The 24,088-nt window shown below is 43.0% G+C and overlaps 1 protein-coding gene across 1 annotated transcript in view; it reads left to right on the top strand.

Annotated features, from left to right (window-relative positions):
* LOC148525182 (uncharacterized) overlaps nucleotides 1-24,088 on the top strand; it is a 47,325-nt gene that overhangs the window by 2,321 nt on the left and 20,916 nt on the right. The window contains exons 2-3 of the mRNA XM_088471132.1: nucleotides 4,210-4,309; nucleotides 16,588-16,716. Coding sequence (XP_088327258.1) covers nucleotides 4,210-4,309; nucleotides 16,588-16,716 — 229 coding nt within the window. The remainder of the gene's footprint in view (nucleotides 1-4,209; nucleotides 4,310-16,587; nucleotides 16,717-24,088) is intronic.

Genomic DNA, 24,088 nt, shown 5'->3' with positions numbered 1-24,088 from the left:
CAGGGGTAGATCCAGGGGGAGGGACAATCAATGTGGTTGCCCCTCCCACACTTGAAGATATACCCCTGCACCGATTGGGATGAAATCAATGCAAGGTGGTACCTGTCCACTACCGCTGGCCACTGTATAGGAGCACAGCGGCACATTATAAAAATATAGAAACATAGAATTTAATGGCAGATAAGAACCATATAGCCCTACCAGTATGCCCCTTAGGGTTGAGGTATTATAATGCAAGAGTCTCTTCTTTCACCCTGTCCAATGTGTCAATGCGCTGCTATACAGCAGCAGTGGACAGGTAAGCAGTGTTACCTTGAAGGGGTTGCACTGATCGCCCCCCTCCACCTCCTGGGACCACCCATGCCTTATCCCCTATAGATTGTATTCTGTCATGAGCAGGGCCCTTTTCACATGGTATACTCTACCTAGTTATACTAACTGCACACAGTAATGTGCATCTATGTGAATTTATATACTGCCTTTATTAGTCTGTACTTATGTATAATGTTGTCAATTTTATTCCCTGGTACGGTGCTACAGGATTCTTGTGATGCCTTATAATAAAAGCTAATAATACCATACTTGCTGACCTTTAGGCTCTCCCTTTTGAGAGGGGGCAGCTTGGTCGGCACTCTGTTGGGCATGGCGCAGAAGAAGTGGGCAGTACTGGGGGCATGGCAACACAATTGCATCATTGCGCCCCGCTGGACAATACTACGATTACTGGCATTGAGAATTGGGGGGTGGGGCCATCATAACACAATTCCATGCAAGTTGCGTCATTGGTCTAAAAGTAGGCAGGGTTGGGGGTGACTCTTGCCAACTTTTCAGAGTGGCTGAGAGCGTCACCCGATTTTGGGGAGCCTCCTGGCTGTTCTGGAAAGTACAATATGAATAATACACTTGCACTATTGGCAAGATATGCTACAACAAACTAGTATAGTACTCATTCTGTATCCACCCCAGAATCTGGTTGGTTGCTATATGCAGTACCACTTTGTTCCCTGTGCACTAGTTTTCATAAATGTCCTCCTTTAGCTTAAATATTAGAATTTTCAAATTGTATTTTTTTTATTCTGAGAGTCCATTGTACATGTTCATATGCTGTAGGAATAAATATTGATTAACAGTCACGTAGGATATATATTTTTAAAGTGACAGCATTTCCGCCAATACAAAGGGTGTCAGCCGCCTGAATTTGAAACAGTAGAATCAGCTCTGTGTGTGGTCATCTACAACTATAACTTACACTAAAACTTTATGGGTGGGATGCCCTAAGGGCAGAAATGGCGTTACCCGATAGAAGCCTATGGGCTTTTTTTTCGGGACGCCCCCTGAGAGGGATCCAATCGGATGCTTCCAAGCTCCCTCCGCGGTGCGTGCGTCCTTCTGTGCATGCGCAGAAAGAACATCAGAGGGATTTCTGGGTGATAAACACGGAAGTCCGTCTATCGCAAAGGAAAGCTCTTACCAGGAAAGCTGTCCTTTGCGATATCGCCAGTATGTACCCGATAATGGGCGGTATGTACGGCATCACGGATGCAATGTTTAGTACATCCGCCCCATATGTGACTAGGGTTCTTATTTAAGGGTTCAGACTATTTCAGTGGATGTGACCCTAAGCAACCTTAGTACCTGGTATTGGTAATGCCTAGATATACACCTTGTACCACCTGCCAAGGATTCCCTTATTCACCATTTCACATTTACCAAGTTTGCTATCAATTACCAACAGGGCCGCAACTACCAGTTGTCCGACAGGGCACTTGTCAGGGACATTGATGGGGGGGTCTATCTAAGCCATCCACATATTTTAAGCCCTAAAGATACCTTGGCCACCCTATGCTGGGGAAAGATCCAGGCTCTGGGCTCTCTCTCGGAGCCTCCATATTGTTGTGGCCCAAAAATGTAGTTGAGGAAGTTTTAGTTAGCCAAGTCCTTCACTTTGCCAGAAGTGATCGGACCTCTTCGTACAGTACTGATTACCAACAGCCCGTAACACATTCTATTTAGTCACTTTGAACAAGACATGTACAGCTGTACTCCGCATTTAATGCCATTGCTACTGACTATGGGCCTCATTCAGAGATGTACGCTAACCCGATGGTTAGGATCTGCGCATGTGCAGAACAGGTCCTGCGATCTCACTCGCAGACCCCCCCAAAGCAGCAAGACTGACAGGCTGCAGTGCTTGGCGGGTGGAGTGGGTGCGTGGCTGGTCACTGTTCCCGGAAACGGGGGCATTTCGCCCCCGTTTTCCGGGAGGGACGAGGCCAGGGTCTGCGTCGGTGGATGCAGATTTCCTGGTCTTGCAGCTACCAGAACCCAGACAGGCTGCGGTAAGCTTCAGCTACCACAGCCTAGCCAAAGGAGATTGCGATAGTGATCCCAGGCTGCGACCTGCCAGCAAGTTGTGTGCAGGTCTGCAATGCCATCCATCTCTGAACAGGCCTAATGTACGTATAGGAGAAGCTGAAAATGCATCTTCTGGCATTAAAAACATAATCTAATATATATATTTTGCTTAGTCCCTTTGTCCGGAACGCTCTTTGAATTTTGAATATCTCAAAGAGTAATTGAGATATTCATTTGATTCTTTGGCGATGGATTTCAATCAGTAATAAATTACAGAAATTGGAATAAAACTGATAAAAAAAAATCACCAAAAAACAAAAATGGGCGTGGCTACGTGGATAGGTTAGAATCAGTTTCAGAGCTATCTAACAAACTTATTCTAACTGCCAAGAACCAAGATGCACTCCACTTCATTGATACTGAAATCCTGAGTGGAAGCAATAAAGGAGAAAGAGTTTGCATTCCACTAATCAATTGTCCCCGAGTGAAACTAATTTGCCATTTACTCTAAAGAGGAGACAATTTCCTGTAACTCCAGCGTTTGTTATTACAATCAACAAAAGTCAGGGACATCCGCGGGCTGCCACAGCGCTGACGTCATCGGATGGCGTCTTATCAGCCGGCCGCAGCCGCCACTATCCCGAACCGCATTGTGACCCATCATCATCCCATACTGGTCTGTCTGCCCAGGCTGTCACAGCGCTGATGTCCCCTGTGAATCAAGTGCAGGCGCCCCTTCCCCGGCAGCTTTCCTCCCCTTCTTTCTCCTCCCCATTTCCCTTGCGGAATACATGGCTGAAAACGAGGAGGCAGAGCCAGCTGCAGGGCTGAGACTGAGAATGAAGTTTGCAGACATCATGCAACTGGCATAGTACAGTAGGTACTTCTGGAAATGTGTTTCTGTGTATAAGTGTATGGGTGTGTAATTTCTATTTCTATGTTTGAGTGTATGGATTTCAATCAGCAATAAATTACAGAATTTGTAATTAAACTGTATACAATCAAAAATCGACAAAAACCATAAATGGGCGTGGCTTAGCCAGTGAGTGGTGATCATGTGACTTGTAACTAATGCAAGTTGGTATGATCCCGTTGCAATTAATTTTTTTTTTATTTAAGTAGAAAATAATGCCGTAGAGGCAATGATGTTGGGGGCGTGGCTATGTAGAGGAAGCGGAGGTCACACAATCGGTCCCCTCCGGGTGCATTGTAGGATATGGGCTCTGCTCCGGAGGAGGAGGAAGAGGTGTAACTCACACTGTGGGGGCCGCATCACTCTCTCCCCCCCCAGCCAAAGACCAGCAGCGGCTTCTGCTCGGCGGCCCTGACTGACTGACCCAGCTCGCGCCAGAGAGGATGGTGGGGCGTGCGCATCTCCACCCCCTCCCTGTCACAGCTCCTGCCCTTCTTCAGCTCCAAGATGGCGTAGGGTGTTGTGGAGGCTCCGGCGCCCTCCTGGCCAGGTTTTAGGGGGGCTAGGGTCCCAGTTAGACTTCCCGTGAGGCAGAACTTTTAGCATGTTCTGGGCCTTCCACTGGATGGATTTGGATGAAAATTTTGCAGAGGGGTGGCAATTGGTCTTGCCTAATAGAATGGTTGTGGTCCTGGTCGGACCTCACAGCAGAGTGCTCCGGACAGAACTTTGACCCGGGGAGCCTGTTCTGGGCCTTCCACTGGATGAATTTGGAAGACTTCACATAATAGAACTAAATAACTTGAAAATTTAAACCCGGGCAACGCCGGGTACTTCAACTAGTGTGGAATATTTTGATGTTTTCATACATTTATTAAAGAAACTCAGTGGGTTTCACTAACGAAAAGTTATTTTGGTATTGATCTTTCTTTATCATTTAGGGTCCCACAGTGGGTGACATCAATTATGGAGATAGCAGCCAGGATGAAGAATGACAAACTACGAAGAAGAAAGGCCTACAGAATGCTACAGAGACAGCTGGTGAGATACACAAGAATGTTACCCATATAGTCTTTATCAGGGGTGTATCTAGGGATCCAAGCGCCCCTGGCAATGTAATGTACTGGCGCCCCCCTACCCCCCTTATGCAGTGCCCCCAGTAGTAATCCTCCGGATGCTACATTGCCCCCAGTAGTAGCCCCCCCTATACAGTGCCCACAGTAGTAATCCCTCCTATGTTGCATTGCCCCCAGTAGTAGCCCTCCTATACATTGCCCCCAGTAGTAGCCCCCCTATACAGTGCCCCCAGTAGTAGACCCCCCTATACAGTGCCCCCAGTAGTGGCCACCCCTATACAGTGCCACCAGTAGTAGCCCCCAGTAGTAGTCCCCTATACAGTGCCCCAAGTTGTAGACCCCCCTATACAGTGCTCCCAGTAGTGGCCACCCCTATACAGTGCCCCCATTAGTGGCCACCCCAATACAGTAGTGGGCACCCTCCCATAAACTGCCCCAGTAGCGGACATCCCCTATTTCAGTGCCCCCCCTCCCTGTAGTTCCAGGCTTACACACACAAAGAACCAAAAAAATATTCAACTTACCTGGCCCCCTCTCCTGACGCGACCGCCGCTTCCCGAGTCCCGGCCCGCTCTTCTCCTGCATGGGAGAGACGTCATGACGTATGACGTCTCTCCCATCACATGCTGCGGGGGGAGGCGGAACACGGAGCTCATGAGTGAGCTCCAGCCGGCTCCCTCCGTGGACAGAGCAGCAGCTAATGAGAGTCTGTATGACTCTCATTAGCTGGCTGCTATTACAAACACACAGCCACCGCTGGTGGCTGTCTGTTTGTAAACTGTGTAGAGCAGACCCCTATCACTGCGATCTGCCCTACACTTGTGGGGCTGAGGGACTTGTCCACCCCTTGGCTACTGGTGGCACTGCCGGGCGGCGACCCCCTTTGGTCGGCGCCCCTGGCGAGTGCCATCCTGGCCAATGGGTAGATACACCCCTGGTCTTTATTGCTCACTTCATGCTTTTGCCATAGTATATAGAATACCAGCGCATGTGTCTACCCTTGCATTTTCTCACTCTGATCACTTACAGTACTTGTCATGTGGAAGTGCCATCTCAGGATAGTGATAGAGGTGGGACGGTAGAGGGAAAAATGCTTAATTTATTCAAATAAATAATTTTATTGTTTAGAAACATATTGAAATATTTTTTGTGTATATTCTAAAAAAAATTACATTTCAATGTTTAATGGCAATGCCTTATCACACATGTGCAGAGGGGACCTGGATTGGCTGGTGAAACCATAAGAGTACTCTTACTGCTGCCATTGGGGAGCTGAGCATCTGTTCTACCACCATATAATGATAAATAGATCCCTGTCTAACCTATCGAGAGCCTGTAGATTCATGTATTTATATAAATTTTTGTAGTACTCCTTATATAAATTGGATTAAGAACATAATCAGGTAATTTAATAACTGAAGGACAGCTAAAAAGGTTAAAGAGAAATTGCACCATGAATAGAGCTTTTCAAAACAAGCAGTATAAACGATGAGAGGTTTTGGAGATAGAGGCTACTAAAAGATATTATTCCAATCAGTCTTGTTAAGCTGGAGCGATGTCGGGACGATATGCCGTTTCGTAACGACATATCGCCTACATCGCTCTGTATACGCATGTTTGCATGCTCCCGCGGTCGCTAGCGACGGTCGCCAGGTTATCTTTAAGATAATAGTCAGGTGTTTGGTAAGCTAACTATATACTGTATTGTGCATAATCTAACTATTTGCAAATCGTTAACTGCACACGATAGATCGTTAGATCGTTGGTCAGATTGGACACTTTTTAGCACCATATCGTGTCCTGGAGTGCCAGGGAGCTGTCGGGGAGAGTTTAAGGGAAGTAGTTCACAATATCTTATCATGAGCACATAGTCTTTTAAATGTAAGTGTACCCGGGTTCCGGACTATAGATAGACAGTAATTAGTTAGACAATGTCTAGATAGACACCAGATGTTAGACAAGGATAAAAGTTCGACACAGGCAAAAGTCAGACAAACTAAAGTTAGACATGTAAAAAGTTTGACAGGTACAAAAGGTCGACAGGGTCAAACGTTCGATATGAAAATGATCGACACAAAAATGGTCAACATATTTAAAAAAAAAAAAACTTTTTATGATTACGGTTAGGTTTAGTGTTAGGGTTAGGCACTTGCTGGAGGGTTAGGGTGGGGCACTTACCCAGACGGTTAGAGTTAGGCATCAGGAGGGAGGGTTATGGTTAGGCACCATGGGGAGGGTTAGGGTTAGGGTGAAGATTAGGGCTACAATACAAAAATTGTCGACACATTTTTTTTTTCTTCTCTTTTTAAGATTAAGGTTAGGCACTTACTGGACGGTTAGGGTTAGGCACTTACCCCCACAGTTGGGGTTAGGCACTTACCAAGGCACCAAGGGGAGGGTTAGGGTTAGGATGAAGATTAGGGCTAAAAAAAAAAAATGATAAAAAATTGTCAACCATTTTTATGTCGACCATTTTCACGTTGAACTTTTTACCCTGTTGACCTTTTGTACCTGTCAAACTTTTTACATGTCTAACTTTAGTGTGTCTGACTTTTGTCTGTCAAACTTTTATCCTTGTCTAACTATTAACTGTCTAACATCTGATGTCTAACTAATAACTGTCTTTCTCTCATACCACACCTGTGTACCCACCTTTAATGCTCCACAAACATTGAGCTCAGGTGGGCAGACTATGTTGTATTATAAGTTTAAAAAGTACATTTTAAAATCAAAGTTTGCGGAGAAAAAAAAAATTCTTCTAATGGTGCATACACACGATCAGATTTTTCCTTCAGATATGAACGATAACGATTTAAAAATCGTTCAGTCGTTCATATCTGAAGGAAAATCGTTCATATCTGACATGCCTGAACGATGGACGATCAACGATGCGCGTTCCCGTTTGTCAGATAACGATATCTGACATCTGATGGGTTTGCAGTCAGACTTGGACGATTCCATTCATTTTAATGCAGTCAAAAATCGTTCAATCGTTCAAATCGTTCAAATCGTTCAGTCGTTCATCTGACAAATCTGACAAATCTGACCGTGTGTACGCTCCATTACAGTATATTCATTGTAAAACTTATCTATAGTGCCATTACAACCAAGAGGTTAAAAGCTTTGGTAATGATTATTCACAGAGAGAAAGTTATTACCAATGCAGTGTATTTAATAAACATCCCTAGCCCATTGCAAAGTGAAACCTTATAAACCTTTGTAACCCGTCCACGTCTACTGTCAAAATCCTTTTTCCCTCTCAGTGCTCCTTGTCTCAGGTTATCAGACCACCTGATTAATCACAGCCTATAATACCAAGCGCATCTTCCAGGTCTACACTCAGTACACCAGAGTTCACTGACCTCTTACAGGCATTTTCATGTATGCCACTTATAGGACTTAGAATGGCATTAAGTGTATAGTTACCTAGCAATTTCCAATGAATTAGTCACCTGCAGAAGCATAGGTAAGTATTGCACACAGTGATCGCAAGGGTCATTCATACAGCCATTTGTGGCACCAATGTAATGCAGAATGGAGCATAGAGATCATCATAGGATAAGTGGTCTCCTTATCAATCCCCATCTAGAATGCAGTCTGCTAATTTCACAGTTGATGTAAAGCAAGTTATACATGGAGGAGCATTGTGGGCAGACTGACTGGGTGCCTGCACTCTAAAAAGACTTTCAAACATTATATTGCCATTGTTGTTTCCCACTGTATAGAAGTATTTACCTCCTATTTATGTCTGGATGTTTCCAACCATTCGTTTACTGTAAGTGTATTGTATGTATTGCATCTGTAACTCATGCGTACACCCTGTGGCGATAGAGAGAGAAAGATAGAGAGAGAGATAAATGGATAGAGAAAGATAGAGAGAGAGATAAATGGATAGAGAAATAGAGAGAGGGAGATAAATGGATAGAGAAAGATAGAGAGAGAGATAAATGGATAGAGAAAGATAGAGAGAGAGATAAATGGATAGAGAAAGATAGAGAGAGAGATAAATGGATAGAGAAATAGAGAGGGAGATAAATGGATAGAGAAAGATAGAGAGGGAGATAAATGGATAGAGAAAGATAGAGAGAGAGAGATAAATGGATAGAGAAATAGAGAGAGGGAGATAAATGGATAGAGAGAGAGAGAGAGAGAGATAAATGGATAGAGAGAGAGAGAGAGAGAGAGAGAGAGATAAATGGATAGAGAAAGAGAGGGATAAATAGATAAAGATAGAGAGATAAATGGATAGAGAAAGATAGAGTACCTCATTCAGAGGCGGTCGCTAGATGCAAGCGGTCGCTCTGAATGAGGGCGGCCGCTTGCATCTTGTAGTGCCGTCTCTTGGTCGATCGCTAAGCTGTGGGTGATGACCATTGCGACCATCGGGGCTTGCGACGAGACCCTAAGGTTGGGTCTCGGCACTCGCAAGCCCCAGGGTGCTTCCTGCTCTGATCGAGCAGGAAGTTCCCCACTGACGACATTGCTGATGTCAGTAAGGCCGCCCCAAACTGCAAGCGTTCCATTGGGAACGCCTCAGTTTGGCCGGCCATGCCCCCTGCCCGCCTCCCAAACGGGGCGAGCTGTCACTCACCATCGACAGCTCGCCCCCTTTGGTGTGAGACCCCTAGCGACGGAGCACCCGTCGCTAGCCAGGTCTCACGCATGCTCACTTCGGAGCTGGCTCTGACATGCGCATGCCCAGTGGGGAAACATCGACCCGGTTGCGAGCGCTCAGCTCTTGCGACTGGGTCTGAATGACCCCCAGAGATAGATAAATGGATAGAGAGAGAGAGAGATAAATAGATAAAGATAGAGAGAGAGATATATAGATAGAGAGACAGAGAGATAAATAGAGAAATAGACAGCGAGAGAGCTAAATCAATAGATTGAGAGATAGAAGGAGAGAGAGAGATGGAGAGAGAGAGAGAGAGATAGAGAAATAGAGAGAGAGAGAGATTACAGATGTGCCTGGACCCCCGTCTAGATTCATCTTCGTGTTTTGGTTTTGGATAAAAATCGATAAAAACAGTTAAAATGTCAGAATCCAAAACCCGAGTTCGGTTTTTAAATCCGAGTTCCGAACCGAGACTCGATACGAACTGGGTCACAGAAGTGAATCTGAACCTTGACCCGGTTCTACTTGGAACCTATAAATTCGAGGGGTGTTCGTAATTCAGAAATCTGGACCCGCACATCTCTTATATATATATATAACAATAGGTGGCACTCCCGGCGACTTCACAGACAACACAATACACTCATGTTTGATTATATCAACGTTTCAGACCTCTTGTATTGGTTCTTTCCTCAGGATACAAAAAAAAACTTTTTTTGTATCCAGAGGAAAGAACCAATACAAGAGTTCTGTCTGAAACGTTGATATAATCAAAGACGAGTGTATTGTGTTGTCTGTGAAGTCGCCGGGAGTGCCGCCTATTGTTGCATATACTTTTTCCTTCCCATTGCTTGGAAAGGTAATTGAGGAAGGCACACATACACATACGTACGTATAATATATGTACTATTTACATTTTACATCAACATCATATATAACATTAACTATCTCCCCATAACAACTACCAGTACTATACTTGAGACAGAAACAACACAGAATACTCACAGCTTGTGGCTATGAAGAACTCCTAAGCTGAGCAGCTCTGCTGCAAGTAATGAGTATATATATCACTATTATTTAGTAGGTTGTGCATATATTAAAATACCTCCTCCTTTGCACACTGTCACCCTATAAGCTTGGAAACACAACCACCTGTATATATTCTAGAATGTTTGTCTTTGAGGAACCGATGGTCATTTCATGATGTTCCAGAATGAATGTTTCCAACAGAGCTTAAAAAAAACTGTCAAGGTTGTTTTATGTTGAACTTTGCAGACCCTAAGGTATAGATTGAGATATACTAAAGGACAAGAATATATATAATTTAGAGAGTACAATGTGTGATGTTGAGACCTACTATTTTATTTTACTATATATTTCAATTTGATTCAGGTAATATACTTTGTTTCCAGTAATATAATTTTTTATAATTGTTTTGTGTGATATAAAGTATACTAATTTCTGGTACAAGAGGAAATCTATAGCTTATGTCATCATACATATAAAGTGAAACTGTCAAAAAAAATTCTGTCTTCTCCCATGGTCTAGGTCGTCTCATCTTATACTGACCTAACCAGTGTTGTTCAAATCACAGTCCTATTCTGCCCTAAGAAGAGCACAATTTCAGTGCAGACTATATACAGTAGATACACTCAACCAACAGTTGGTTTATTGATTTAATAACATCAGCGCCGTAACTAGGTGTTACAGTGCCATGTGCCGGCCACACCCCTGAGCACATGACATCATGCAGAGGGGACGGGGCCTCCAGCGGCCAGAAGAACAGGGGACGCTCCGGATGGCACTGCAGCTGGGATTCTGGCTGAAAGGTGCTGTCCTAGGCGACCAGCTAGCCTGACGTAGGGGCCGTGGCACAGCGACGGTGACATCTACAGAGCCCTGCGCTCTGTGTGGTGGCACTGCTCGCACACCGCTAGATACAACCCTGAATAACATTATTATTGTTTATTAATTTTGGTCAAGCAAAGTAATAAAACAAGACGAGGTATTAACAAGCAGACGAAGAGGGAAGAGGGCCCTGTGACAAGGTTGCAGTCTATAAGAAATCGAAGTTTGATTCATTTGATACAATGCATTGCCTATGATGGGAACCGCAAGGTTCACCTCAATTAACCTTGCGGTTATCATAATAGGCTATAATGTAGTGGTTCCTACCGTAGACTTCAATGGCGCTTTCCCACCATCCCTTGGATGCATAGTTGGAACGAAGATGATGTGATCTACACTAGGAATAGGTGAGTATGGAATTTTTTTTTTACAGGTGTCAGGGATTCTACTGGACAAGTGGACGTGAATGGTTACAGGGATTCTAGTTGAGTATGCGTGAATGTGAGTGTGCATGTTTGCTTTGATAAAATATTATTTTCACGGTGTGAGCCTTTGTTTTAATATTTCGTTTGTAGGTAAACTACAGCTACCAGCGGGCCTTTAATGCCCCGCATGCTGGTACTAGTGGTTCTCCAAGTACCAGCATGTGGGGAGGCTTGTTGGGACATCTAGGCCTCTAGTAAAAGACAGCCCAGACCTGGGGTTCCTTGAAGAGAGGGAACCCCTTATGAATACCTTTTTGATCTATATACCCAAATGTCGCTATTTAGCGTTGTAAGTCATACAAGAAATAATTGTTTTCCAGACTTTGAGTGTGGTTCCAAAGCACAAAAAAGTTATTATTCACATAAAAAGCTACACGCTGTGATCTAAATACATTTAGCGCAAAAGATTATACATAAGTAAGGTACAGTCGATACATACGCAGGCGTTCTGGATCCAGATTTCCGGCATCAAAGGTGAAGCCTCCGTCAAAAGAAAGAACACGATGACTGCCTACTAGAAATAGAGCGCCTGAATATATACCGTACAGAGAGTGGGCAATACAATAGAAACAAGTTGGCATAATCCCATTGGTTCTTCTTCTTGGCTTCTGTTACGATGTAGTTCATAGGTCAGTTTGCACAGTGGTAGTTCAGCCCTCCAACGGCCCTTTGTGTATCTTTTCCTGCCGAAGAACAAGTCTAAACTGGCTAGTAAACATTACATTACAGAGTACATTTCAATGCCCAACTCTCTATGACTCATAATTTGCAGACGCATGTTGCGATCTACCTGCCGATGGAACCGAAGATCTGCAAATAAACAGTAGTTTAGAATGGCACCAAACATGGGGCCTGATTCAGACCCACTCGCAAGCGGCTGTCCGCTCGCAAATTGGGTCGATGTTGTGCTCTGCGCATGCGCACGACGGCGGGAGCTCCGCCGTGCGCATGCGCCAGACGCGACGAGCGAAGGACTTTCCTTCGCTCGTTGTGTCTGATCAAAGGGGGCGTGCTGTCGATGTTGATTGACAGCATGCCCCCTTTGGTGGGCGTGCCGGGGGCGTGCCTCCCTGACAGGGGCGTTCCCATGGGAACGCCTCCCGTCAGAAGCCGGCCCACTGACATCACTAGTGATGTCAGTGGGAGTGATTTTGGCTCTGATAGAGCCAAAATCACTCCGGGGCTTGCGGTTGAAAACCTCAACCGCAGGCTCCGGCTCGCAGTTTCGATGGTCACGACCATCGCGGCCATCAAACTGCACGCTCGTATAGGCTGTGGGTGGTGACCCACAGCTATACGAGCGTCCAGGAGGACGCTCCATTTTTATGGAGGGCGGCCCTCATTCAGAGCGTGCGCTCTGCTCAGAGCGTACGGCTCTGAATGAGGGCCATGGTCTGCTTATCATGTACTAAGCCTTAATTATCAAATACATGTATTTCTCAACATAATTGATAATGAATACAACCTTTAATATTAACCTTAATGCTAGGGAACCTTTCAGTGTAAGTGGGCAATGTATAAGTATAGGGATATTAAGTAAAGACGCTAGTATGCGTTGTGCATCTACGTGTTTGTGGAGTATATTACGAAACGTGCTTCGTGGGGTTGTTCATATTATATGTATTAATAAATGTACATATTTGTGTACTGTGGACTTTTGACATAGGGCAGTGGCAGACGCACAACGCTAATAATCATAATATAGCGCTGTACATGGAGGTATCGTGTAGGCACCGCAAAATAGCGTCATGTGAACAATGCAAAATGGCGTCTAGCAGATATTAATTTAAGGATCTGGTCTCAGCCAATCATCCAGCTTCGACACCCTTTATTGGCGGGTCCACAGGGATCCCTGGCCTAGGCTAACTAGCGGTCAGTTGTAATGTTTTGGCTGGGGGACCTGTTGAAAGGGTTCCCAGGCTGTGGCATTACACTGCCCGGAGCCTGGTGCTGGTTCTTAAAATACAATGGAAACCTATACATTTTTTCCCCTGTATTTTAAGAACCAGGACAGGCTCAACAACCCGGTGCTGGTTATGCTTTTTTACTGCATGCACGGATCTCACGGATCTATGCATATTTCTGTGTAATTCAGACCTGCTCAGGCTAGACTGTTTTATCTCAAGTTTTAAGGCAGTAATAGTGTGCGAGTTAAACACTCGCACTCTATTACATTGCCCAACATGTATTTGAATGCGTGTTTTGCCATTGTGAGTTCCGGGGGTGTGAGAAACATGCGAGTTTGCATGTTCTCGCACCCTATTACAGTATAGCTCTATACACACACATTTTACAAACTCGGACCCTATTACACTTACCCCATTGTATTCTAAATTTAAAAAAAAAAACAGAGATCACTTGTTTTAACCAGAAAAGTTTTGAATTCCAAGTAAGTTGCATAATCAAGATGGACCTGGTGAGAGTTTACTGCTAAACTCTCACATTTTCTAAACTCTCACCCTATTACATTTGGCCCTATATCTTCCTATTTCCTGTATATAAAACCTCTGGCTTGTTTCCTGATTTTGAAGCTTGTGACCATGACCTCACGTTGTCCTGACCATCCTAATCGCATGCTGATTCTGTACCAACTTCTCCAGGCTGTTAGTGACCTTGCTTGTGCTGACCCTCTCCTCACTTCTGTGTACCAGCCTGTCATGTCTGGCACCTGGGTAGAAGGCCACGACCTACGTGTCACTCTGCACTTTTAACTCTATAAAGCATTAACTAGACCTTAATCTGGGAATTTTTGTCGTTGATTCTACTGTTATGAGCCACCACCAAAGCTCCTCTGTATGCAATCCTGGCCCCTGCTAGGTGGCCGGGACGTTGCGTCTCCCCGGGGCGCTCTAGTTCCGGGTCCTGCAGTTGCTAAGCAGCCAGGACGCCGCAGCTGTACCTACCTGGTTTGTTTGCAGCCCTATCTCCTGACTATTCCTAATTACTGTTCAGGTTCTGAGCTACATTACTCTTTTCTAGAAACTACCCTGCATAAAGAGACTAAAATGGCTAATTTTTTTCCAGTTATGGGAGGGTTTTATAGATTCCTTTACTTTGGCCCTACAGCGTCAAATACATTTGTGCTTTCATAGTACTTCTTGGTATCAAACCCAAATTTTATGGATGATCCACCCATTTCTTTGTCTTCTACAGGTTGAGGTGGGCTCTGTCTATTTTTGGTCCCCCTTTTCCTTTTTTTTGTATATTTTACTGGCAATTTATTTATTTTGCTCAAGGGGATGTTTAGATTGTACTGGCTATAATGTGACATTTTTGGCTTTTGTTTTTTTAATGGAAATGTTTTTCTGATTAATACATTGCATTATTTTTATACATATATATTTTATAGGTTTTTGTTCTATTTGTTATTTATTTACATTTTTTTATATAAATGATGTGTAATGTATTATTGCTCTGACGAATAAAATAAATGGAAAAAAAAAAGAAAAGCAAAAAAGTACAATTATCTATTAAACAATCAGTGGACAGGAGCTAGTCCATAGTATAATCAGGATTTATAGGCTGTTTTTGTTTTAATAAATGGTAAACAACCGGAGGATGCCTATTTATTTTTATTGCTTAAACATTAAATAATGTTATTTAGATGCAAATTGAAAAACCTGTCCCTAATGCTGGGCATACACTGCCAGATAAAATATCTGTCAGACCGACAGACATTTTATCTGGCTGGCTGCCAGCCGCAATGTCCGCGGCATACACTGTGAGAGAAATCTCACAGTGTATAGCCCGACATCCGCGCTCCGCCCCCGGGGGAGGAGACGTTTCCCTGTTCCTTCCGTAGGAAGGAACACAGGAAATGTCTGTCTGTCGGCCGCGCTGGGCATACACTGCCCGATGCGGCCGACAGTTTCCCGGGTAAATATCGCATCGGACGGGCATGCTGGACAATCCAGCATGCCCGACCGAGCAATATTTAATCCTCGGTCGCCCGCATACACGCTGCAATTATCGCGGCGATCCGCCGATATCGGGCGGATCGTCCCGATAATTGCAGAGTGTATGGCCAGCATTAGTAAGAAAGAGCTGCTCAGACCAACTGCAAATTGTATTTCAAACCAATTCTTTAAATCCATAGAAAAATGTGAAAATTTGCTGGAATTTCTAAATAATTTACATTGATTAAGGAAAAAAAAAGAAAAACGTGGATCTGAATTCCAGAAAGAATAACAGGTTAGACCAAGTTCGAGCCGGTTCGCACAATTTAAGTTCATATATTACAGTATAACTGCTAATTGTAAAACATTGTAGTGCTTGGTATTAAATGTAAAACAAATGTTAAAACCACTAATAGTAACACAGTCCTCAAATTAGAAGCGGTGTGTATTGAAGATTGTAGTGCAAACATATTCAAGGCAGTCAAATACAAGTGTAGTTAAAAAAAAATGTAAGTGCCACTGTGCTGTAAAAAGGTACAAGTAGAAAAAATAAATAAAGCTCGCTCTGAATCAGGGCGTTTTTTTATTTTTACCCCCCCCCCCCGCCTTTAGCAGGTGGCCTGGCGATGGTCGCGATTATTGTGACTATCGGGCTTGCGACGAGACCCTTGTGGTAGGGTCTTGTCCACCGCAAGCCCCAGTGAACTTCCTGCTCTGTTAGACCAGTGATGTCAGTAGGGCCGCCCACAAATGGCAGGCGTTCCTTCTGGAACGCCTCCGTTTGTCCAGCCACCCCCACTGCACGCCTACAAACAGGGCGAGCTGTCAATCACAATCGACAGACGCCCCGTCTTGTAGTGAGTCCCACGGCGAGTGAAAATTCACTCGCTTCGTGGCCCGCACACGCCGCGCGTGTGCACTGCCCGGATATCAACCCGCTTGCGAGCGCTACGCTGAATCAGGCCCAAAAGTTCATACATAGTTTAGCATGGTTTTTCTCAAACCTATTGTCACCAAATGATGGAAGGTTTGTGGTCAGGTGGAAATGTAGAGATTAGATTCTTAGGAAGCAGATATGACCTGTTCCCTCTTGGTATAGCTGAATGCAATATACATAGTCAGCAGAGTAATACACATTCTCAATACATTGCTATGAACTTGAATGTGAAAACTTTCAATATTTTCCATTTTCCATGAAGAAGAGGAAAAACAATGAAGTGAGTTCCCAAGTAAATGGAGCTATATTGATAAACCAGTTAATTGGTTGGTTTTATGTAAACTTGAGGAATTATTTCCATTTATAATGAAAAACAAGCGTATTACACAGACACCAGTGCTGTATTCATGATTGTGATGTTGTCCTTGAGTATTACTAATATTCTGACATCTGTGTTGCTAGTGGAGATCTGGAATAGGGCTTGAATTCAATTCATTCCCAACCTATGTGTACCCAGTACAAGTGAAGACTTTGATCAGATCCATTTTTCCGGAGGAAATCTGCAACTATCCTGATCCTGATCATGAAAAGGTGAGAGTCGCCTTCCGTGGAGGGAGTTTTTTTTTTTTCAAATATACTTTTGTTCTGGTTGGCTACAATCAGAATTCAATAAAACAACACAACAGGTCAAACGCGATTGACAAATGTAAACCGTATTACAGCAGGGTCATGTTAAGGAAGACACAGTAAGATACAGATAGAAGGGGCAGGTGGAAAGAAGAGGTGACATTTTTGTTTATGATTATTCTTTTAGATATAGGGTACCGTCATGTAGTGGGAAGTACATTTCTATTGTCCCCATCTCTCTCCCCTACGGTTAAATTGATTGTGTACTAGTATTGTAATTCTAATTAATGAATTAATTCTGATTTGGATGTAATTACCCTCAAATTAAATCTGAAAGTCTGCAGTTAAAGCACATCTTGTTTGTTTCATTTCAAAGCCATTGTGGTGGTGAATAGAGGCCAAAATATGAAAATTCTGTCAATGTCCCAATATTTATGCACCTGACTGTATATAGATTTTTATATATTCTTTTTTATCCCTATACCAATTGAGCTCGATACAGCATTTTCAACCCATTCAACATCCTCAGTCCTCTCGTCCAAATCACATACCCAAGCAAGATCATGAGGGCAAGAAGGATTTAAGATCAAAAGATGTGAGCTCGGAGTTTAAAAGGGAAATTAGTCCCTTGTGGAGGCCGTACAATATTCTAGAGAGTATGTTAATTTTGACCCTGGTGATATGGCCAGTCTACGGAATCAAATATTGGGAACAGGCACCAAAATCTGTTTTCATTTGAGAAAGGAGGTGAAGAAAATTTGCCCAGAAGAGTTGGTGGTACCGTCTGATGATACATGCTTGATTTTCTGCTGATGCCCTTTAAATGAGAATGTCTGCCCCAAACATAATCTCACCTCCTCACTCAAATATAAACCCATAACATCTGTTTTCCGATGATTAATTTTCTACCCTGATAATATGGCATATTAATCTATTTCATCAAAAAGGAGAAGGAAGGATTCCCTATGATATAACAATGTTGGCATAGAGAGCTACCTTATGCTCCATGACTCCTATCCTCACATTTGTTATTTCTGGATTGGTTTGTATTCTTGCAAGTAGAGGTTCTATAATTAGCTGATCTATAAGAGGGCACATCCTTTCCTTTTGGCTCTACTGATCCAGAAAGGAGAAGAGTTTAGCTGTTAGCTGAAATTGTGGAAGAGTGATAAGACCAATCAATTAATTTCCCAGAGAAGACCATGGATCTGAGCATCCGAAACATGAAATGCGATCCAATATTTTTTAACTTGAACATTTTTTATTAAATCTTTTGAAATTACAGTCAGATACATCAACCAGAAATCACAAATATACTGTATATAATAAAAAGTAACACACAAGTAAAAAAAAAAAATAAAACACAAAAGACAATCTACATATCAATTACAACAATAGAATATAAAGAAAAGAAAAAAAAATTACAAAGGGGAGATAAAAAGAAGAAAAGGTCAGGGGTACAATCCTGAATCATCCATGAAAAATCCCCAAAAAACCCCAGAAATATCTAGAGAAAATCCACTATATTCCTGTGAATAAAATCTAAATCAAAGACAGAGGCCCGGTCATTATCATATTGGCAATCCTAACACTGACTTCAAAACTACTTAGAGGTAGAATAGTATTCAAACCACAATCGCCACTTGGTTAATGGGGAAGTAACAGATGTGGAGTATTTTAAACCAATGGTCTCCATGTCCTAGCTCCTTTGAACATATCCTACAATCTTAGAGAGGGACGGGGGATTACAGTTTTTCCAAAGTTGAGCTATGGTTGATCGAGTGGCAATAAAGATATGTCCTGTGACATATCTACAATGGGTTTGGAGAGAGGGCGGATAATGATGAAGAGCTATTTCAGGTCGTTTTGGTAACTTAATACCAGTTACTGTATCTATAAGATCGAATACTTCGGACCAGAGCCTTTGAATTTTTGGACAAGACCTACCTCTCCACATTGTCTCCAGCAGAGTTGAGAAGTATTCGGCCAAAATGTACACAAACGTTCATTTCTGAATGATTAACACATTGAGACATTTTAAAGATATTTTGAAAGATCTTGTCCCACTCCTCATCAGAAAAGGAAATATGTAAATCAACTCCCCATTTAGCTTGTATTGACAACCTATCTCTTTCGCCTGGAGCTAAAAGAATCATATACCAAACAGAAATAGCACCTTTCAGGGAAGGGGTATGTAAAATGGAAAGAATAGAGGAGAAGGACTCATGTGGAGCCAAATCACTTATAAAGAGTGATTGGAAGAAATGACGGACACACAAGTACTTATAAAAGTCGTGGGCAGGGACACCATATTGTGACTAAAGCTGTGTAAAAGTCTTGACACCAGTATCATCCAAAAGATAAAAAGATTTAGACATCCATAGATCCAACCAGAGAGACAGAGACAGGTCTGGAATAAGTTTAGATACCGCTTTTAGAGATAAATGGGCTGAGGGAAGTTTAATAATTCCTGTAATACCAAGCAATGTATCCCAAGCTCGTAGAGAATCTAAAGTGCTTCTTAGTAGCGATCTCGATACCGGCCTATGTCCAGTGTCCAACCAGAGGATATCCCCTAAGGGGATGTCAACAGATTGAGAATGTTCAATCTCCACCCAGTGTTTAGGAGAATCGAGAACAAGCCAATCAATCAGATAATTGCTCCAGCAAGCTGGCAAATTGGTAAAATTCCAGGTTGGGTGCAGCAAGACCACCTCTAAGCTTAGACCTGGACATTCGGACACGAGAGAGTCTGGGACGTTTCTTGTTCCAAATAAAAGAGGAGGAAACTGCATAGAATTAATTAAATAAATGACGGGGTATTATATATGGGATGGCTCTAAAAAGATAAAGTATTTTGGGTAATAGCATCATTTTCACAGCAGCTAACCTGCCCAACCAAGAGATTTCGTAGTTAGTCCACAATTTAGTTAATGTCATAAACTGTTTTAATAAAGCAAGGTAATTACAGTCAATAACCATGTTAAGGTCTGCAGGGATCTGAACACCCAAATATTTTAACGATGCAGACTGCCACGTATATGTGTATCTAGATTTAAGAGACAGGAGGAGGGATTGATCAATACAGAGCATCCGCCTTAGAAGTATTTAATTTGTAGTATGAAGCTTCAGAGTAGCTATGGAGGACAGGATGGATAGCGGGAAGGGAAAATTCCGGATTGGTTACAAACAATAACACATCATCCACAAAAAGGCAGATTTTATGATGTGAGGAACCAACTATAATACCAGTGATCTGGTCATGAGACCTAATACATTCAGCTAATGGTTCAATAGAAAGGGCAAAAATTAAGGGAGATAAAGGGCACCCCTGTCTGGTTCCATTAGAAATGGAAAATGGATTGGAAAGAAAAACCCATTGCTAAAAACCCTAGCTGAGGGATTTGTATATAGCGCAAGGATTGCCCTGAGGAAGAACCCCTCCAGACCAAATTTAGTGAGGACCTTGGACAAATGTAACCAATGGAGCCTATCAAAGGCTTTTTCAGCATCTAATGATAATAAAAGCAAGGGAACAGCAGCTTTATCACAATAATTGAGAAGGTTAAAAATCATCTCGTATTATCGGGGGCTTGTCTGCCCAAAATAAATCCCACGTGGTCCTGATTTATCAAAGCAGGAAGAAGGGGGTTAAGTCTATTGGCTAAAATTTTGGCAAATATTTTAATATCAGAATTTAAAAGGGCAATTGGGCGATAATTTTGGGGTCTGGTAGGGTCCTTGCCACGTTTAGTAATAATCCTAGCTCCCAATATTTCACCAGGAAATCCAGCCTGTTTGGTAGAGTCATTATACAATGCTGTAAGAATTGGCCCCAGTTCAGACTTGAAATGAATATAAAAATTATTAATGAAACCACAGTCTGCGCATAGTGCCAAAAAATCGTCAGTTGATAATTTAGGAAGATTAAGAGTATCCAGAAAAGTCGCAATGGACAGTTTTGTGGGTTGAGGGGTAGACGGGTCATCCTGAAGATTATATAAATTCTCATAGTAAACCAGTCAAACTCCCCACCTGCTACTGTATACCCATGGTATAGGATGTTTGGTTAAGACGGGCTATGGCACTCTGAACAGTCTGGAGAGAAAGTGTATTGAGTTTCTTACGAGCGTCATCTAATTCAGTTTTAATGCAAATTGTATTTTATTATATTATAGAAGAAAAAAAAAGACTCAATAGAATAACAATACAAATACTTATAAACAATATCCGGGTCATTGTCGGAAAACACAATGTAGAAATATTAAGACACTGTAAAAATATTTGAATCTTAATCACAAAAATTACCAGTGACATCATAACATATCAAAAATGGAAGACCCATCTATATAGAAAATGAAAATAAAAAGAAAGGGAGCAGAAAGAAAACACAAACAGACAGACATAACTAGATGACAAGGTCAGAGGGGGGAGGAAAAAAGGGGGGAGGGAATTGAGAGAAATATAAGAATAAAAAAGATATGTATAGCCGTTAATTAAATTCTGAACCATATGTAGGGGCGTAGGTTTTGTCATTTTTTAAGGATTAATCTAGGAAGGTGAAGGGCGGGAACAGGTAAAGATATTTTTAAAGGACAACGAGTCCTTGAAATCCAACCAGCGACACCAAGTGTCTCTGAAGGATTTATAATCACCATCAGCAGAGGACAGTATATCATCCATATCCATATATAGATCCAGCCTCGTAAACCATTCCATAACTGTTGGAGGAGAGGAGGAGCGCCATTTCACCGGAATGACTGCTTTTGCAGCATTATTCAAATGGCATAATAAAGATTTCTTATATTTCGAGATGGGTCTAGGTGATAGGTGAAACAGCCAGAACGCTAGGTCTGTAGGGACCGATTCTCCCAGAATTTGTGCAGAAAGGTTGAGAACTTCGTTCCAGAAAGGCTGAAGGATGGGACACTGCCACCAGATGTGGAGTGGGTTAACCGGGGCCCCAGAGCAACGCCAACATATATTCGGAACCCCAATCCCCATCTTGGAGAGGGTGTCTGGGCATCTGTACCAACGCGATAACAGTTTATATTGAGTCTCCCTAACACCAACACTAGGGGAACAGGCATGAGCTAACTTAAATATTTTCTCCCACTCTTCGTCAGTTAGGCCGACTCCAAGCTCCTGGTCCCAGACCTTGGTAAAATTGGGGAGAGAGAGGCTAGTGTCCGTTGAAAGAAAATTATAAATTAGCGAAATAGTGTGGGTCGGAGGAGTACGGCTATTACATAGTTGCTCAAATGGCGTACAAGGTAAACAGAGAGTCTTAGAGGGACCAAGAGATTGGAGAAAGTGACGCAACTGTAGGTAATGCCAGTATTCCCGAGAGGGCAAGTTCCATGTCCTACAGACCTCATCAAAGGGCACAAAGTTACCAGCACTCACCAGCTGTCCGAACCTAAAAAGTCCCACCGCTAACCAGGGATGAAAAGTCTTAGCATCCATACCTGGAAGAAATTGTTCATTAAAAAGGAATGAGGTGAGGGAGGAGTGGGATGAAGACATCGAGGGATACTTCCTTAATGATTTCCAAGAGCCTAAAGTAGGGCCAATGGTAGGATGAGAAATCCTAGGAAGGACAGGGAGCCATGGGGCTATTGATAAGGGGATATTCAACATCTGATTCTCAATTTGCACCCATTGTTTAGGAGTGTCTGGTCTGGACCAGGCCAGAACTCTGTGGAGAATGCAGGTTTGGTAGTAACCTTTAATATTTGGGAGGCGTAAACCCCCTCGGTCTTTGTGACGGAACATAGTATTTAATTTCAAACGAGGCCTGCCACCTCCCCAGACAAACTCTCTAATGAGGGCCTGGACTTCTAGGAACCATCTGGGAGGTAAATGAATTGGGAGGGTTTGTAGTAGGTAAAGAATCTTTGGGAGAGAATTCATTTTAAGAATGTTCAGCCTCCCAAACCATGAGAAGGGTCCTGATTTCCAAAGTCTCAAGTCCGAACGTAACCTACCCAGAAGAGGAGAGAAATTGGCCTCTAATAGGCGGGACAGATCTCTAGTGAGATTGACTCCTAGATATGTAAGTTGGGCGGGGTGCCAGGAGAAAGGGAACGCTGATTTAAGACCTGTAACCATCTGTGGAGATGCCGTAATATTCAGAGCTACTGACTTAGAATAGTTAATTTTGAAGTTGGAGAGGTCCCCAAATATCCTGAATTCTTCTAACAGATTAGGTAGTGAAGTAACAGGATTTGTGATTGTGGCCAATAAATCATCGGCGAATAAAGCTAGTTTGTACTCATCGTTATGTAACCTAAAGCCAGATACGTTCGGATTCAGCCTGATCGACCTTGCCAGGGCTTCCATACAAACAATAAAAATCAGAGGGGATAATGGACAACCCTGTCTGGTTCCATTATTTATGGAGAAGGAGGCAGAAAGGGAACCGTTAACCCTAATGCGGGCAGAGGGCGAACGATAAAGAGCGAGGACACGTTGAAGGCAAATAGGACCCAGTCCCATGTGTCTCAGTATTCCAGACATAAAGCTCCAATCTACCCTATCAAATGCCTTCTCGGCATCAGTAGATAGTAGAATAGTTGGGGTATCAGTAGATGAGATATAATGAATAAGGGCTATAATTTTGGAGGTATTATCCCTAGCTTCACGGCCCGGGACAAACCCCACTTGATCGCTATGTATCACAGATGGTAGTAAATGTTTTAGTCTGTTTGCGAGAAGTTTCGCGTATAATTTAACGTCTATATTGAGCAGGGAGATTGGACGGTAACTGGGACAAAGGGAGGGGTCCTTGCCTTCCTTAGGGATGACCGTTATGTGGGCTTCTAGGGATTGTACTGAAAAGGGGGTCTTGTCAGAGACTGAATTAAAGGCCTCCAACAATGGAGAAGCTAGTTTGTCCTTAAAGGCTTTATAGTAATTTATAGAAAATCCGTCAGGGCCAGGACTTTTCCCGGAAGGGGTAGATTTAATAGCCTCTAGTAACTCAGGTAGAGTGAAAGGTCTCTCCAAATCCTCACTGGCAAGGTCGTCCAGCCTAGGAAATCCAATTCTAGTGAGGTAGGCCTCAATAGCCTGTTGTTTCCCAAGGACATCAGGAAAGGCCGATGGGGCAGGTAGATTATACAGTGCCGAATAATAAGAGCAAAAAGCTTCTGCAATCTTATGGGTATCATGGGAAACTAATCCCTTCCCATCCTTAATAGAAGGGATGAAGGAACGAGCTCTCTGGGTACGTAGAGCTCTGGCTAACATCTTTCCGGGTTTATTACCCCAACGGTAATACCGATTACGACATTTTCGATAAGAATGTTTAACCTTATCCAGTAGTAGTTTATTT

The sequence above is a fragment of the Taudactylus pleione genome, unplaced genomic scaffold, assembly GCF_031769625.1.
Source record: "Taudactylus pleione unplaced genomic scaffold, aTauple2 ptg000110l, whole genome shotgun sequence".
NCBI classification, from domain to species: domain Eukaryota; kingdom Metazoa; phylum Chordata; class Amphibia; order Anura; family Myobatrachidae; genus Taudactylus; species Taudactylus pleione.
This window is presented reverse-complemented; position numbering and strand designations above follow the sequence as displayed.